The sequence below is a fragment of the Anopheles maculipalpis genome, chromosome 3RL (assembly GCF_943734695.1).
Source record: "Anopheles maculipalpis chromosome 3RL, idAnoMacuDA_375_x, whole genome shotgun sequence".
NCBI classification, from domain to species: Eukaryota; Metazoa; Arthropoda; class Insecta; order Diptera; family Culicidae; genus Anopheles; species Anopheles maculipalpis.
In genome coordinates this window covers 22454127-22472975 of record NC_064872.1, presented here as the reverse complement: position 1 = coordinate 22472975, position 18849 = coordinate 22454127, and the positions used below count along the sequence as shown (strand labels likewise).

At 43.2% G+C, this 18849-nt stretch overlaps 1 protein-coding gene across 1 annotated transcript in view; it reads left to right on the top strand.

Annotated features, from left to right (window-relative positions):
• Window positions 1-1681: 1681 nt before the first annotated feature.
• The window catches only part of LOC126563751 (klarsicht protein), a 129702-nt gene continuing 112534 nt past the window's right edge, over window positions 1682-18849 (top strand). Inside the window, exons 1-3 of the mRNA XM_050220450.1 lie at window positions 1682-2129; window positions 2202-2453; window positions 2527-2688. Of these exons, the coding sequence (XP_050076407.1) occupies window positions 1716-2129; window positions 2202-2453; window positions 2527-2688 (828 nt within the window). The 5' untranslated portion in view covers window positions 1682-1715. The remainder of the gene's footprint in view (window positions 2130-2201; window positions 2454-2526; window positions 2689-18849) is intronic.

The window sequence follows — 18849 nt, the reverse complement described above, 5'->3', positions numbered from 1 at the left end:
ATGTCTCGGCCTTTGACGCGTATATGCACTTCAAACGCTGGAAATGTAGGGAGAGCGAGAGTGAGTGTGTTACTCATGGCACATCGTTAAGAACTTTATTTGCATTTCTTGTGTGTTAAAAGTGATCGGATATCGGATGCGTTCCCGAACTGAGCCGAGTACAGCGGGAAGCGTGGTTGAAGTAAATGGCAACATTAAGTAAAGTGGAGGCATTCGCTTGGAAAGACCGTTGAATATTGTGTATCGCAATAAATAATCTAGCACGTACCTCCCGGGGTGCAACGAGGAGGCGTCCCTTGTGTTGGATCACCATCATCAGGCAGGCTCGATCGATGGTAATAAATTTGAAATTGAATACTGATACGGAAATAGCTCAGTTTGTAGAGCAATAGAAGTTAGGAGGTATTAGAATTAGGTCCTCAAGCGTTAGATACTTGGGGCTTTTCAAGGAGATGTGGGAGAAAAAGAAATACATAAAACCTAACCAATAAAGACGACAACTGGGAGAATGTGTGAATGATTGTTGGGAATGTAAACCGGAAAGCTGGGAGAACCGCCTAGAGGGAGGGACATAAAATCGCTAAAAATCAATGATCTATGACAGGCCATCAAGTCCTAGGAGCGGGAAGTAATTTAAATCTCCGGACAAGTGATCTGATAGTGGACGTCTATCGCTCGAAGATCCGATCAGGGCGATTAGCATGCTCGAAGATATTCAGACAGATACATGCATGTGTCGTGGGACGTATGTATTGAAATTCGCCTTGGTCCAGAGAAATATCATCCGCATTCACTCGCACTTTCCCAATTCCACAACCAACTCGACTTGGCTTTTCTAATCTCATTGCAATAAAAAGAAGTAAGAAAAAAATTCCAATGCTTCCAAAAAAACTTAACGGAAAAGATGGTCCACAGATTTTAGCGGAAAATGTGTGTGAGTGTGTATGTGCGGAACATCCGGAGCCAACGCTCGCACAGTCAGTTTTACCGCACCGGATGGAAGGAAATGAGGACCGTGAAAAAGGAGGAGGGGATTTGATCTCCGATTTCAAGACGCCATCCAAAGTTCTCGATTCTGGCAGTTTATTTTTGTGCTTCCCATTCTCCACGGTGTACGGCGGAGTGTGACGCGCGCGCAGTCTCAAGAAGACGCTCTCAAAGATTGGATGGGGTTGTTCTTGTGGTTGGTCACATCATTAGCGTATTGGCTGTCTGTTTGATCTGTTGTCGATCTGTTCTTCTCGATCGGGATCGGTTAGGGTATCAAGAAGTGTTTTTTGGAACAATAATTATCTTTTGTTGTCATTCAAAGTTGATGTACACGATCATGCTCTAATAACAGTTTCATATTTATATTTATTTGCAGATTTTCCACACGTAGAAAATATTCATTTTGTGGCGTGCAAACAAAAGCAACTCTCGACAGTCAACATGTCGGTTGCGTCGCAGTATTCCCGTCGAGCGCTCTGCGTGCCGCTGGTCCACTTCTTGTGCCACTGAGAGGTTTGGAACCAAGCGTGGAACGTATTGCTACAATCCTATTGGCACTGGAATTAACTGAGAAGCTTGTCGTCCGAGTGCGCGGAGCAAGTGTTGGAAGCGGCGTGAGACATCCCAGTTCTCCAGATTTTGTTCGTGTTTGTGTGTGTGTTTGTCTGGAGTGGAGTGAACGATAGTGTCATTTGAAGGTGGGCAGAATCTAGCAGAGGACAGCAATGAAACCACCCAGCATTGACATGTCATCAGCCACTAGCAGCAACAGCAACAACATCAGCAACACAACGAACAGATCATCTTCGGCCGCTTCCTCACCGACGATAGTGACACCTAATTCTATTGTAAATAGTAGCAGTAACGTATGCAGCGGCATAAGTGGAACGGGCCCTGGCGTGGGAGGAGTTCCTGGGTCAAGTAGCAGCAGTAGCAGTACGACAACTCCGACACATACCGTCAATGGTGGACCGGGAGCTGTACCAGCTACCAACAGTAGCAGCAGTGCGGGAAACAGTCCAAGCTGCTTCATCAAGCCATCGCTTTCACTAAATTCGCTACCACCGCAGGGACCTCCAGAGGGATCAGAGATGGCTCAACACAGGCTTCGCATCGATAGGCCTTATAACAGCTTAAAAGTGAGTAGCGTTACCCTTTTATTCTACAAAGTACGCACAACTCAACGTCCTTATTATGCTCTTTCATTGCAGAAAAAACGCGACACAGAGCGAGAACTGTGGCGAAGATCATGGGGCAGTGGGCACAGTCATAGCTCGTGCAGTTTGCAGAGCAGCACCACAAACACCGGGCTCGGCAAGGACGATTTCTGGGCGGCCTTGCAAACGAACTACAACTTCATCATGGACACCAACCTGCTCGACAGCTGTCGGGAGGCACGCGGCGAGATCGAGGGCCCCGTCTTTCGGGATGACCTCGAGGATGATGTCAACTGTTGCCGGAAGGTAATGGACTTTTTTTACATTCAGTGATAAGAGAGCGGAGCATTAATTGCATTTGTTTTTTTTTCCATTTTAGGCACTGTTTAAACCAGCACAAACGCACCGCTTTTACGGCGATCCGCGCTTGTTGCGACAATGGATCAAAGAGATGGAGAACCGAGTAGCCAGAGTACCGTCGGTTACGGAAACCAAGAGACTGAGCATCGAGCAGCTGCAGAAGCTGGCAGTAGAGCATGGGGTAAGTAGAATGGCGGACTAACGCCACTCGATGCATTTTATTTTTCGGTGCTCGAGCGTTAAGAGGGTGCTCCAGCGTGCGTTCGTGTGTGACTTTGGGGGGGCAGAAGATGTGGAATTTTTAAGCCTTAAAATAGCACCCGTGCGGTACCGCTCCGATGGCATGTTGGATGTGAGTGGATTTTAGGTACTTGCTCCAACGAACGCGGTGATGCATACGTAATGGGCTCTCGAGTAGGGAAACACCATCTCAATGGAGTCCGTCGTTATGTCACAATACAAAGTTGAGCGGTTTTCCAAAGAGTGTTGTTTGTTGTGATCTAGGGGATCTTGTAATTCTGGGTCAGTTTGGTGACCGTACGTCTGGTGTGGTGGTTGTAGTGATGAGAATAAGCAGACACTAATATGGTAGTTAGTGCAGTGATATGTTACTGTTACGGCCAACTCATCCAACAGATCTTCGCTGATTACAATATGTTGGTTGTGAGATTGGCTTTGGTCCGAGTGATGATAGAAGTTGTGGGAAAGAATCTGTTGTATGTTTTTCTTCGAAGCGGAAATTTAGCCATGTCTCGACAGAGTTGATGGTTTTGCTCCATTTTTAAATATTGACAAATGAGTAAAATGTGAAAACCTGCATCGGGTGGGTGCTCAGTCGTTGAGGGAGAGATGACAGTTCTCCAGAATTACGGTTCGAGTTGGGGCCTTCGTGTTGAAATGTATACGGTTTATGGAGTGTGTCTCTCGAATCGCCCATCTTTTAGTGAATGAAGCAGATGAGTTTCTTCATCGGTGGGCGGTAGAATATATGATATTATGGGATTAGTGCTCGGAATGCGATGTCAGTGTGACAGGAGCACCGCACGGACGTGATGGATATGACGTTGATTCGTTGAGAAGACTGATAAATGGCAGTTATAGTTGGCGAGTGTTGTTTACACCAGATGAAACAAGCTAGACGAACGACAAGGATGTTATTTTTGGATGAAAATTGCTTCAGATAAACGTTTTAACAGTCAAGATAACGAATAGTGTAGCGTATTTGAAATGCTCTATGAATAAAAATTTAAGTACAGTAACGCTACTCTAGGATATGATTTCAAATCATGTTTCTTCAGAGATTCTTAAATTATCAATGGCATTGCTGATATTTTGCTTGTTATAGTTATGATTTAAGATGTCAAAAAACATACTTAAATTTGGCATAAATATAAATAAATCATTTGGCAGAATCGAAGATTTACGTCGAGCAAAAAGTATCAAAGCATGGTAACGCCCCAAGAAGCATAAAAATAACGTCAGCATTAGAAAATATACCAGATGGTTGTTGTCTCGGCTAAACACAACGAAACTATGTTATGCGCCAGAAGGTATGCAATCACTCGGCTACAATGTTGTGTAAGGCTGGACGAATTGATTTTTGGAAATTCAATTTGGAAGACAATCGTTTTCCTTCGTTAGGATATTGCTGAGAATATACAATTGAATGATTAAAATAATTCAATTCTTCAAATCAATTATTTTTTTATTATATAATTATTATTGAATAAAATCATATTACCTGAATTTAAAAAAAGCTTTGATCCTGTTAGTCGCGTCAGTTCTACTATCGCTTTTTTTAAAATTACGTAATTTAACTTTATTGATATCGTTCAATAAACGCCCTTCGCAATTGAATAATCTTTATAGCATGTTCACGATAAATTAGTTACATTTATGAGGAGAAATGTGAGCACAGTGTTTTGGTGCAACAAAAAACAAACAAACCATACGCACCCCATACATTGCATCACGATCGTTCGAACATCCGTCCGACCGGAGATTGGCGTGATGCAATGCGACCAAGACCATGATACATGCGTGTTTGGAGTTGCATCGAGGAAAGAAGTCGGCTTCCAAGTGCACCACGGATGCGGCACTACCGAGCATTGAATAATAAGCAAATTGGAAACTGTTTTTCTTACGCCCCAAAATTCAGAAACACATTTCGTTTTGCACACACACTAACTCTCTCACCCCCCGGTGTGACCCCGTTTTCACACGGCAATTATAAACAACAAAAGCCCGCCTCACGGAGGGATGCTTTTGATCGGTGGCTTAATTAGATTAGAGCATTCGATACGGTATCCAAAACCGGTTGCAATCACACACAGGCTGATATCTTTCGCCTGATGCCCTCCAGGAGGCAAGAACAGGTCTTCAATCATGGTCGGGATGTCTCCAGCAGAGTGGGACGGTACTGCGTGTGCGGCCAAATTTAGCGCATGGCGGATTAAACCATGAAACCTTCGGCCACGGTCGAGGAGAGACCGGCCCTCGAAAAGCCCTAGTTGGGTTAATTGATCGCGTAGTTCCTAGTTGGCGAAACTTGTTTTTTTTTTGCTCCGGACTCTCTCTGTCTTTCGTCTTCTTTCTTGAAATGGGCAATCCCGGTGTTGATGAATGAAAAGACCGATTCGACTTTATCTTGCGTGCATCCTTGGGGCATTCAGAAGGTGAAGCAAAAGAAAGTAATGTTTTGGACGAACGAAATTGATTAGTTCCCCCAAAAATCAAAAGCGCAGAGAGTCTGTCTGGGCAGGCATTAGTTGTTTTGCAACACTTTCTTTGATCTTTCGGGTAGGCACATTGTCGTAAAGCTTTTCGCCTTATATGGTTAATGTTTTACTCTCGCTGGAGGGTAGGCTCGTTTGATAGACTAATCACAAAAATACGGAAGCAGTTTGACCCCTTAGGGCGTGATCCTTTCTAATTACTGAAACTGTAGCAGAGCCATAGGAGGATTTAGTTTTTGCAAACTTTAAGCAGACAGGCTTACACTTTCACAAATTTATAAGATCGATTAGGTTCGGAGAACGGATATGTGTAGAGAGTCAGTAGAATACCACAGTGTTACACTAGACTACGCTAGAGAAGGTGTTGTAACGCCACGCGAAGAAACTGTTTATGACCGGCAGCTACAACTCATCATAAATCACTGACGTACGTTCGCACCAGACGAGATCTCATCCTCCCACAATACTGGTGATCTAATCAACGTCAGGCTGTGGAACGTGGAGCACACGGTAGTAATAAATTGTGATTTACTACACTGCCGGGCGAGGATAAGCGTGGTCCAGTGACGAAGTGGTTCAGAGCGACGAAGTTCGGAAGTGATTCCGTTTTTGGCTCAATGTTCGAGATCGATATGCAGTGCAAGTACAGTGAAAGGAACGGATTACAGCTAGCTGAAAGTGATGGCAGGTATATGAGGGAGCCCAACTACGAAATGGTAGAATTGAACTTTTGGAGTTTACGTCTTTAAGGTACAAGAGCTAAATATTAATACATATCAAACTTAAATATGAACTCCTTGAGCTCTAAAGCCTCGGAATCATCAGTGACTGTCAGTGACTGAACATAGCTTCCATTAAGTAAGCCTTAAGGCTATCTTTGCGGAACCATGCACCTATGTAGGTCGTCGGCTCGAACGGAACCACCAGCACGGCAAAAGATGTGCAAAACAAGACAACCGTATGCGCCTCCGGTGACCGACTGATTTGAGGCAGTAAATAATAGTTGACGTTTAATTAAAACCAATCGGCCCACTGTCTAATCATCTTATTTTCGTTTATGAATGGTGTAGTGTTGCCCCGAGGTGTTGAAGTTGTGTACGGGCCCTGGGGAGTATTTTCCTAATAATGATACGTCGTTGATGAATGAAGGCGAATGAACATGGGTTGAGAATCATGTTCAGATGATCATGTTTACCATTACTCACTCAATGTGTACGCTTTTTTGTGTTGGTGGGTTGTCCATGCATCTCTGGAGAAATCCAAGGAACGTAGGAAGATCATGATCTTGTCCCAGAATATTGCAAAGAGTTGGAAGTGTTTTAACTGGGAAGGAGTTATTGATGTTGAAGTATAGACACTTTTTGCCATTATTGCAGAAAACAAGATCCAAAAATATGTCATCAGTCTCATCTAAAGCCTCTGTACGCCATATTGTACCTGTTGTACTTGTGTGCACCGATAAAAATTGTGATAATTGCATCGACCCAGATTAATGTTCCACATCGTTTTGGTTTGCTGCTTTTTCATATCCGGTGTGTGTGTATGTACGGTTGCTGTAGGGAAGGAAATACCCGTTCAGTTGGATGCTTTACCACTATGCCTCAGTTTTTCTTCTCCGGGTCATTTGGGGGAAGGTAAAGCTCGCACCGGCCATCGGTAGCCACTGGTTACTCTAAAATAATTACACTTTCACTTCCACACGATCGCGATTGTACACCGCGTTGCTGTTTGGTAGAGAAGCTTACATACGCACGGTACGAATGTTTGGCCGTTAAAATGATAGCAAAGTAGTTCAAGCAACCGGCCATCGACTGTCAGCCAATGACGTAGGTGTGGATTTGACTGTAAGTCTTGAAAATTCCTAGAACATCCTGATAAATTTTGTATAAGCAGCAGCAGTAGCAAACACATCTCTGTCCTACGTTATCATTATTTAGTGTTAATATATACATTGAATATAGTCCAGAATTGTGGGCCTAGTATCCTTATTTTTGACTTAACAACCGCAGTGGTCATCGCATAGTTTACAAGACTTGTTGATATCACTTGGTTGGATAGTAAGGCCTCACTCCGGAGGAATGGTTACGGATGGGATTTGAAGTTCGATCCTGCTATGTGAAGACCTTCGCCGTTGTCACTTCTACCACCGGAACGGCCTGTGACCCTGTTACAATAAACCTCATACACCGTATGAGCTCCTTAGGTGCAACTTAGCTCGTATGGCACTAACTTTGAAGGTTAGATTTAGTTTAAATCTGTTTTTTCGAGACTATCCAACTTTACTGCCTTCATATCTGAAAGTCGGTTGTCGCACCGCGTACTATTTCTCCAAGGAAATCTCCTCTATATCTGTGGGAGTTACTTTACCAAGAGATCATATCGCAGTGAATAACGAGTGTCGAATTTTATTGCACCTTATCGCAAGTGGCGAACGTCTTCTGGGAAGAAATGTACCCAGAGGGAATAAAAGGCACACACATCTGGTTGGCAGGTTTTCCACATATGTTCGCAAATATCTCAGCAAATCGGAGGCCTGAAGCCTTGGGTGAACTGGAAAGGAATGCAAAGTCCCATAAAAATAGTATCGCCTTCACAACGCTAGAGCCCAATAGAGTTCGCACACTGCTTCGTGGTGGTGCTGTGTAATGGAATATGGGTGCTTTTATATCTCGGTACTTAATTGATCTTCGACACCTTCTTTCGTTCTCCTGCTTTCTTGCTTTCCACCGCTGTATTTGTTGCAGAGCGCCAGCGGCAACCACTTAACCCCTTGTTTGGGACCTTATGCGGCTTAATAGCGGCCCTTTTTTATGCCTCGCCATCATACTCATCATGTGACCATGTACGAGCGGTGCAGGTGAAAATCTGTGAGCCATTCTCCTGAGGGGGCGGGATGATGTGTTGGGTGGAAAAATGATTAAAATTCGTTCCACCTTCGGCCGACCGACCAGGCATTTCTTGTTGTCGCACGTCACTTTTATTACATTTCATGGGTTATTTGGCTGAATTGGAACGTTCCCTATGGTCACCGCAGGGTGACCAGGTGTCTTTCCCTAAGCCCTGCAAACCTCACCTACCTATAGATAGTGGAGTTTGATTGTGAAAATTGTACGGCGAGGCTCGTTCGTCCAAAGGGAGTTCAACAACCAAGTTGCGTGCACTGTGTGTGCATGTTGCCAATGTGTCCTAAAGTTCGATGTGCCTCCCGGTGTGGCCAAAGTCCGAAGGTTTGTGCATTTGGCCAAAAGTGTCGTACCACTCAAATCCATTTCTACAACGCGATCGCCACTCTTCGTGCGGGTTGCATTTGTAACGCGCCCGTGTACCAGTGACTGACCATCGGCGATTGGTTGGGGGTCGGTCAGTTGGAAAGAAAACTGGAAAAACTGTCGTAAATGGTCAATTAAAAGAAACGAATTTTTTTTCCACCATCCACCCCATAACAAGTCACCCATTGCTGTGGTAGTGTGGGCGAGAGAAGGCCACGTCTTCACGTCTATAGTATGGTTCGGGTGCGATCGTGTCCTCCCTCAAGATCACTTTTTCTTTTTGCACTGGCCCGTTGTTAGGTGTTGGAGGGTTTTGGCTTTGCTTTCATGTGTGTAGGTGTGTGTCTTCTTCAACACGTATGTTACGGTTGTCTGTTGCTTCACGGTGATTCTTATTTCTGAATCGTAACATTTTCCATGGCTCGTTGAAGGTTGGAAGTTAGCGTCCGTATGATATGTGATGTGAACTTTGCGATTTTGGACTTCGAAACTGATTCAGAGATGATTCAGACTGTATTGTAGGAGATCAAATATGGTAACGTTAAATGAAGATTTTTATGAGGAAAAAATAGTTTTTCAAGAAGTTAGGCAATTGACGACATTTTGTATGAAAATGGAACTACTACAATCATTCTGTAAAGCCATTTTAATTTGGCAACTCTGTCAATTTGGTGATTATAAAAAAAGGAGAAAACCCTGCACTTTTCGATCATATTTTAAAAATTCATTCAGCTTTGAGTTTTTTCGTCCACTAACAGGATTTGCAAGGTCTCAGTTGAACAAGCGTGAAGAAATTTTGCGATATATAAGCAAACTGACCACCAACCCACGCTCCGATATTGCGGCAAAAAAAAAGGGAAATTAATCTTTTTTGATACTTCCCCACAAGCTTCATGTGGTGATAAAAATTCACCCCAATCAGTTCGTGAATCAAAAATGTAACAAAACGGAACTCTTACCTTTAAGCGAACGATGGTGTTGTCTGGAAGGAAAAAATAGAAAGATATGCCGTTGGCGTGTGTAAGGTGAAATATGGATACATTTAGCGTGTCCGTGTACCGAACCAATTTGCGGGCAGGATCGCGTTTTGAGCTTTTGCTTTATCTGCCAGCTCAACTCTTCGTTGATTTGGTGCACGTGCCGTTTGGGGGGAGGTGTGGTGTGCGGCCCCTGAGCGAGAGTCTCAATTGATATTTCATTTTAATGCGTAATTGAGACCGGCGAATCGGTCGATCGCCGCTAGCATCCGTATGGCTCTAATAGAGGTGGTGTTGATTCGATTTACATTACTACTTCTTTACGTACACTTTGTCCATAAATCATACGCTTATTTTAATGGCCAAAGACTATTCCCACAGAGAGAAAGAGAGAGAGAGAGAGAGAGAGAGAGAGAGAGAGAGAGAGAAGGATGATCGAGTATGAAAATGAAACGGATGCAAAAGAGGGTTAACTCGAGAAAAGCGCACATTGATGAGCTATTTTCGCAATGCACATTGGTTGAGTGAGATATAAATGAGGGGCTTTAGAAACTATTGGATGTTGGAGTTGGTGAAATTCTTGGACGCGCTATCTCTTTTGCTTAAGACATTTTTGATTTCAACGTGAAATGTTCCAATCAACGCTTGAAAATTTGTTGATCGATAGAGTGCCGACATGGTTCCAAAACACGATTGATGCGATATGGGAGATAAAAGAACATTTTTCTTTAATAAACTCCACGACATTCTTCCTCCTTGAGGAACTGATCGCTCCAGCTTACCAAACAGTGAGCTTAAAACTCACTTTCCATTTGGAAGTAAGCGTAAAGCTAGGGAAAGAAGTTCATGATCAGCAGGTACTGTGGTGATGTTCTGTCATGTAACGGGAACAATGTTTCTAATGCCTCCGGTGTGTCCGATCTGATAAAGGGCACAGTGTTGACGGGTGCTGTTGTGGCCGTTGTATCGATTGTGAAACCTGTTACGACTCCCGTCGCTCCTTGCGGCGGGAACTTTCACCCTGGAGGAGTTTTTAATCGTTTTTCATTAATCCGACACTTGTCAATCTTGCCGATCGCCATGTGGCGTGTATCCTGCTCGGTGTGTGTACCCGCGCGCCTCGGGCAGGAATGGATTGATAGGGTTGATACCGTTCGAAATAAGGGTATCTTGTCTGGGTGTGTGTAGCGTTAGAATAGGAGGAGGGAACCTCATCAACGGAACACCGGTTCGATTGCGTTCCTGCGAGAGCTCCCTGGAGGTGATATCTTTGCTTTCGTGTCAAGACACCCCCCAAACCCTCTACCATCTTGGGGCGAGAGTTATTGCAGTCATGTTCTACAAGATACCCTTGCAGACTTCCTCTGTATCCACCCCAATCGCCGCAAGCGTATCGTGAAGAATTAGGCGGACCGCAATCTTTGCTTTCAACCGACCACTCTCTGTGGCACGTGTGGAGATGCGTGTCTACGCTGGTCCCGTGTTGGCGGAACGAACAAGCAATAGAAAGAATGAGAATATGATTATAACAAGATGAAACAATCCCAACAATCCGGTGTGCCCACCTGCTTGGACCGAGTGCGGGGAACCTCCGGATGATGATCTTGTAGCGCTTGCCGAGAACCAAACGAAACGGTGTAGACAATTACGAATCAATTTTAGCCTTCCTGGCTGCAACCGGCTGGTTCACCGTCGGACGGTTACTCTCCACGTGCGTACTGTTGCGCTCATTCCCTGCCGAGATAAAGAATAGAGCTTTTCTTTCTCGTTCCCGGGTGGAAGGTTATACCATTAGAGAGGCGCATCGTTTGGAGGCGGCACCTTGGCGCAGATTGGTTTTGTAGGTGTTTGATAATGTTTTGATAGGGAGAGCCTCAGCTTTTAGGGCTGGTAGCTTCCAACATTCGAGCAAATGCGTTTCGTGGATTAATACAACATAGTACACACACCACATTTGGTCGGTGTCTTTGATTTTGGAGTTCAAGATGTAATTCTACCTTTTGGGAGAAAGCCTGGAAATCAAACGGTACTGGTCATCACAAACGACCTTCGGGTAAATGCTTTAGAGTTAATCTAGGGTTCTAAAGATGGAGTAGAACCTCTACGTCCCTCTCTTTTCAGGTGCTCTTTAGCGCGTATCAACATCTCCACAGCTCTGCTGAAGTTCGTTGTGAGATCACAGCGGTATCCAAAAAATCCAAGAACTCTGCATATCTTGATGTCCTCGTGTTATGCCCCTCAAGGCATTTAACCGATATCGATGCGTACGTGCATTAACTAACCCCGAACTCTCCGTGAAAGCATCACACGCTCTTACGCGAACCGGCGACGTAAACAAAACCTCCTTCTCATCTTGACAAACCTTGCCGACGACCCCCGCGTGCCCTTAAATACGCAAGCAAGAAATAGTTCCCCGATAACATCTCTCCGGAATCATCTACGTGAAAGGGAGAATGCCTCCGCTGATAATGATGCCGCGGGTAAAAGGGTTTTTGGCCGTTCTCTTTTGTGTACACGCTGCTGATTATGTGACACTCACAGGCCAGTGGTCCCGTTTTATTGGAGTAGATGTTCACGATCGTCAGGATGGGTGCGCGAGTGTGCCTGTGCGTTTATTAAAGGGCGAAAAATGGTTCAAAGTTTGCTTCTGCATTCAATCGCCAGACGATCGGTCTGAGCCCTTTCAGCGATACAAATTTGACCATCGCTCCAAAAAGGGAGCCCGGGTGCAAGTCTCTGGACCCTTTCCCTTTAAGTGAAGTGAAGTTTTACGTAGCTTTCGATGGATTGTTGTGGTTTTGTTTGGCTGGTGGCTGGAGAGAGGCGATGATTTGCGTTTCAGTTTTGCTTGGTTGTCCATCATATGGCCGGTGGGTTTTACGTTTCGGAACACTGGAACCGAAGAACCGTAATGAATTGTTATCTGCTGGTTGTGAAAGATGGTTTCATCATCTGCGTTGGCCATCATCGGTTCAAAGAAATGCATGAGAATAATGTTTTTTTATGGAAGCGAGTTTTATGTGTGAGTGGACATTACAATGAGCGCGTTATTCAAACAGTTTCGTCCTACGCAGCAGCGCGTGGTTGCCGCGCTGTATACACTAACGATCGAAATATGAAAGCAAAGTGTGGTACAGTCAAAAAAGGGTCAGACACGACAAAACAGTACACACAAACTGCACAATATCTGCATCAGGAATGACGGGACTTTTTGGTGTTTCGCTCCCGTTGTTGAACAGAGTCAGGCACGAATTCGGGTTCTTGTTGCTCAATTTGACAGCTATTGAACATCAACCCGGAGGTGTCAAATCGATCCTTTTTTTTCCTGCTGGACTTGACCAGAGCTGATTGACAACGTAAAGCGTGAAAAATTATCATTGCTTTAAAGAGTTGTGCGGTAAAACGGTAAATACATGGCCCTTCCATCGAGCCCTTCGTGCACAATTCCATCGTTGAAATGGAACTTGGTGGAAATGATTGTCTTAACATACCGTGTAGAGCAAGGGATAGCATGATTGCTATCCCTTCTCTCTCTTTCTGCACGCCGCTTAGTTTCGCTCGTCTCGTATTGGGCGTGATTAATTTCTTGCCCAGTTTGTGTGTCCCTACGTGCCACAAGAACTCACAAACCAACTCTCTAACATTTCGATGACTTCAGCACAATAACAAAAACCCATCCCCAAGAATGGATCTCCATAGTCGCCATCGTCTTCACGGTTCACGTTCGTTCAGCATCAAAAGGTGATTTTCGACAATGACCGCGAAGCCCTTCGGTACCAGCAATCAATCATCGTTGGTTTCTGTGAGAGTGTGGCACAAAAAAGGCCCTTCTCGGTGGATCATTTAGCCGGCCCGGTTGATTATTTCCTTCATTTGGGAAGCAAAAATAGGATTATACCTTTTTTATTCCCTTTACGATAAGTAATTGGAAACGTTTGTTTTGTGTTTCTTTTTTTTTTTGCTTCTTGTACCCGTTATTAGTGTGAACAGTTGTTATGACACCAGTGTGATTGGATCATCCTATTTAGGGTATTTTCCCTTTAGTCGATTATCATTTAATTTACCGTTGTTTGTAATCGTTTAAAAGGAATTTCTTGATTTTTTGCGAAATTAAAAGTATTTTTTGTTGTTAAAGCTGACAGTCATTAGAGTTTCAGGTTATATGATATGATGATATACTAGCTCAGAGTACACAATCCTAAACAGCTTCCATCATTGTTTGCGGACAGAGTATGAGAATACGATTGGAAGAAACACATAATTATTTCGTTCTTGTAATTTAAAATACTTGAAATCCACACAAACTGACCGTCAAAATTAGCCTGCACCGAAAGTCTGTAATATCAACTTGCTTATGCCGGCTGAACTGTTTGATACAAGATGGATCAAATTTCCCAATGTTCAGGTTTGAGTTAATAGAGTTCTCATTAATTATTCTGGCTGCTGTATGTGTTGGCATACAGCTCGTAATGCACAACTTCAAACTTTAAATTCATACGCGCCTATCTTCTTCTTCGTGGCTTAACGACGTCTAAGGTAATGCCGGCCATCGAAATGGCTTTCTAGACTTGCCGATACCACGCAATTGGTTAGTGCATTTCTTTTAACATTTTGAGTGGAAAGTAGTAATTCACCGGGTTGAAAACCATTATCCACAATTAAAGAAGTAAGAATAAAACTTTAATATTTGAAAAGTAAAATGAAAGGCTTCGAATCAGTGAGTTTAAATCAACCCCCGAATCGATCCTGCTTTTAATGAAGAGGAATGTCCGACCACTTAAAGTTTATATACTCTTTATAAAAAAATTGGATGATTCAATTTGTTTTCATGATTCTGACTGGCATTTTAACAAACGGTTCATCGGTTCAGTTCCGTTCAGTTCATCAAAAAGAGCGAAGCAGTTCGTCCAAGTTCACATGAAAGTAGGAACTTTACCAACCCTAGTGTACAGCAATATGATCAAAGCACCAGGCTTGATACTCATGAAACTGTAAAAATATATCTTATTTCTTATTTCATTTGTGGAAAAAATATATTTCATGGGATTTATATTGCAGGGATTTACAGAGTAGGTTTTGACTTTTTTACATTGTTCAACACGCTGTTTATTGTTTGACAAAGCACAAGTGAAAATGATTGGCCAAGGTAGAATTACCCTTCAAACAATTTAATATCTACATTAGAGGTATTCATTTATATTTAAATTCACAGAAATGAACGTCCCATTGGCCATGTAAAAGAACCATTGGAGTAAATGGTTGACCATAAAAAAATTAAAGCTTCTTTTAATTTAAATTTAAGACCAGTTATAATGAATGGTCCGGTAGTTCTAGTGTTCCTAATTATAGCCGTTTTATGAATACAGTTCCTATAAATAACACCAAACATATCCCTTGCAGTATTTTCGAATGTGACTGTATTGTATTGTACTGTATTGACTACTTTTCTTCTATTTCCGTTGAAATTTGCCGTACGGTTCCGTCTCTTCTAATTAAACTTTTAATTTAATAAACAAATTGATCGTAATACAAGACACCTTAAGAGACCCTTTCCTTTTTAAACTCTGGTATGGCTGAATACCGATCACCATATATTATTCTCTTCACCAAAAGGGCCAAGTGGAAAACCGATGTGCGAGAAACAAGAAACAGTAGCACAAATGCTCTGCGTGCTGATCATAAACATATGTCACGCATTAAAATGGAGAGCAAGAACGCGGGAGGGGATGCAGACGATTGCGTGGAAAAACTTGATGCGCACACACGAATGATCATCGATGATCGGTCGCAACGGCATTTTCTGTTTGTGGCTTGATGGAAAAATTGAACACCAGATCTGCATCATCGCCGGCCATGGGTGCACACATGAGTGGCTGGATCGAACCAAATAGCCTTGCTTCAACACTTCCTCACTGACCAAGTGACCGCTCATGGTGCTTCGATCAATTCAAGCTGCTTCAGAGCAGTGTGTATGTGTGCATCGATTTTCCCACTTTTCCACCGACATTCAGTCGTGAGGGAGGTATGGTTGCATTTGGCGTGCGGAGAAAAATTGTTATGGGGTGGTATGCGCTTGCATGATTTAGGTTAAAGATGATGCACCACCAAGTGGATTGGCAGCGAAGGAAGCGGACGCACCACGATCATCGAACACTTTTCCAGCGTAAACGGCTGGCGAGAGATGTTGTTGAAAATGGAGTTCTACTTTTGCCTACCATTCGCACCTTTCAAACGAGCGGGTAAGTTTGGTCTTCAATCGCGCGCACGCTCGTGATCCAATTTTGATCACCTTTTGTGAGTTCACATTGCGATCGTGTTGCGCTTCCGAAGTCAGTGGGGGCGTCTAAGATGGAAAGATTTTTCACCCAAGAAGGGAGGCCGCCGCCAGACTGCCGGCAACAAACAACGCTTCGCACTCATCACCTCCTTCTGAAGTTTTCGTTTCGAATTTTGCTTTCACGGGGGTTTGCATGCCCTTTCCCACTGCTCTCCTCTGTCAGCGGTAACAAACGCTCGATGGTGGGTGAACATTTTGGCAAACTCTTTTAAACTTTGTTCTTTCTTTTTCCGCGAGTAAAATGGTAGCTTTCGGATAAATATTTGTTTTTTTCTGTGGTATTTTTCTTCTTTCTTCTTCTTGTTCGGCTGTGGTTTGATTTAAATCTAAACCGGTTTTAAAAGACTGTTCTAGTACTGCCCATTAGAAAGGGAGGTCTTTTATTCGTTTGGGTCACCCTTTCCGCATCTCCTCCGCCCAAGGAAGCGACGTGGTAAGATCGTCTGCTCAAGGTCTTGGATAAGTTCAACAGGAGGCAATAAATTTCTGTGGGACCTACCTTTGCGTGGAGTGGTTGTTTTTGCGTACGGGGCTTACGTCGGGTCGTTTGTTTTATTCGCGCCGGATTGCACCAGGTTAAATTATCTCTTTGGGACGGCTTATCCTGTTTTGCAGGGTTCGCCGGGTGAGCTGATGTGCCATGTTTTGCTGTGACTTCTGGATGAATATTTTTTTTTTAAATCCGCTGATGACTTCAGTATCTAATTTCTGATAAAACTATATGATCTTCTTGGATTAAGTAGAAAACCAAATGGTGGATGACATTATATTTTTACAAATAGAAGTTTGCAATCACACTTCCAAAGCCTGGATAAGTCCAAGTGATGTAGGTGTGCTGATTAGAGACTTTGATTCATCTGATTTGATGTATTTGTCTGTAGCAGTCAAAGTATCACATAGCTGGTAAAAAGGTCTAGAAACATTAGCGATACAATACGATTGTAGTGCGATTAAATTTAAAAGAAATAAGATGTATTTACACACAAAAGCCAACAACACACTGATTTGCACTCCAAATGGCTGAAAGCTCTCCGCGATTATGGACTATATGTCAAAAATAGGAATCTTATACTAAGTTATAGTAGTTTTCTCTAACTAAAAACGTATTCACTATGCTTGAAATTTCGCATTCCTGGACTTGATTTAATGTTTATGAAATTACCAACTTCTTCTTTTTCTAGAATCGACTTTGATATTAAAAAGAGAAGATCGCAACATGCGTCGGACATTATTTAGGTGAAAAGAGAAAACAAAACCTTTCCACCGAAGAATCTTCTCAAAGAGTCTTTGCTTATCAATGTTTCTCATCGTTAACGCTATTCTGATTTTATGTATAGACCTGAGAAGTCGGGACGGTCTAATTGGATGAACATTATTGATAGTGTTTCTCTTTTATTTCTCGGACTATATTAGACTGAAAATATGCCCGTTTTAGACACTTCTTTTTCTTGGCTTAACGATCTCTAAGGTCACGCCGGTCATTAAATGGCTTACTAGACTTGCGAATACCTCATAGTTGGAACGTCAGTCCTCACTACGGAAGGACGGTCCGGATGGGATTGGAACCACGGTCCTGTCGTGTAAAGACCAGCGCCGCTGTCGCCTACGCCACGAGACCGCCTCCGGCGTCACTACAGCCTCTAGAATTTTTGAAGTGCATTTTCTGGCCCTCTTGCGTCACCCACCCTCGAAAAACCCTGCCTTCATGTATCACAAGAAAGTTCCAGAAGCTTTCGTTAAAGGTTTCACACATTTGGGCATGAAAGGGGGGTAGGTAGTAGGTGTATTTTATTAGGGTATATTAGTGAGTCCGCAAACAAAGTATGCAATGATGGCAAATCCATAATAAACATCCCTTGCCCACACTCTGCCACAAAACTCGATGAGAGATTTTTGATCAAATCTGCAATACAGATAACCATTTAATCGGTAATAAATTAGCGAATAAAAAAAACGGCAAACGCAATCCGTCGCATAAATTTGAACCTGAAGTGTGTGTGTGTTTCATGTGGCCGGTGTCGTCTAAATGATCGGCTTTCCTTACCTGACCCCTATGGACGTGGATAACCTTCCTGTCCCGTTTTCGTAAGTGGTATGTGATGTTTCATGTGCCTTTTTAGATCCGTTAGTTCTCTGTCTCTCAGGGTTCGTTCGTTCATTTGCATCACTTGTGAAATTATGTTGATCGCAACGCACGACGACGGCTTACACAGGCCTTTTTTTTTGGGGGGAAATGTTTCCATGACTTAATTGTCGAATGTTCTAGAAGCGTGGATTGTGGTTTTGGTCACACAGCTAGCATTAATGGGCGCATAATTTAGATAAGAGTGAATGCAAAAATGTGTCTTTCGAACAATCCAGAGCGTCAGGGTTCCATGGCATCTCAGGTGAAGGTGCAGCAGGAGAATTGCACCTTGCCGCTTTTAGTGGAACGTGTTTCGATGCATAATGGCCACCCATTTCCCGATCATTCATTGGACGATATGAGGCAACGAGAGTTGTTTTAGGCAATGTTTACCAATCGTCGAAGAAACTGATGTGTGATTTGCTTGATTGGATTTGTATTAATAAAAAGTGAAGAAAAAACTAAAATCGCCAGCCGAAAATAGTACAAATCAAGTAAATTGTTCCACCAGCAATTCGTTTACGATTCACCTTTTCCTTTCGCTTTTTTGGATTTTGGTAAGCTTTAGTTGACTTTGTTGTGCCGGGTTTGACTTTTGTAAATCCTCTACCGGACGGCTCATTTCGGTGCGTTTCAATATGCGTAGTAAATGGCGGTGTGTGCGTATGGGTGTCAAATATCCCACGAATCGAGTGCTCGAAAGGGTTAATTTCTTAACTGAAAAAAGAAGCATAAAGGTGGTAGCACCCTCCGATGGAAACCAACCGGAACCGAGAAGACCACGAGTTGAGTGTGATGGCCTACCCTTAGATGTCAATGTCACCTTCTTACGGGCGGTTTTTGCTGAACGGAAGACCCAAAACACCAACGACAAACGGTCACTATTCTTTGTCCAACAA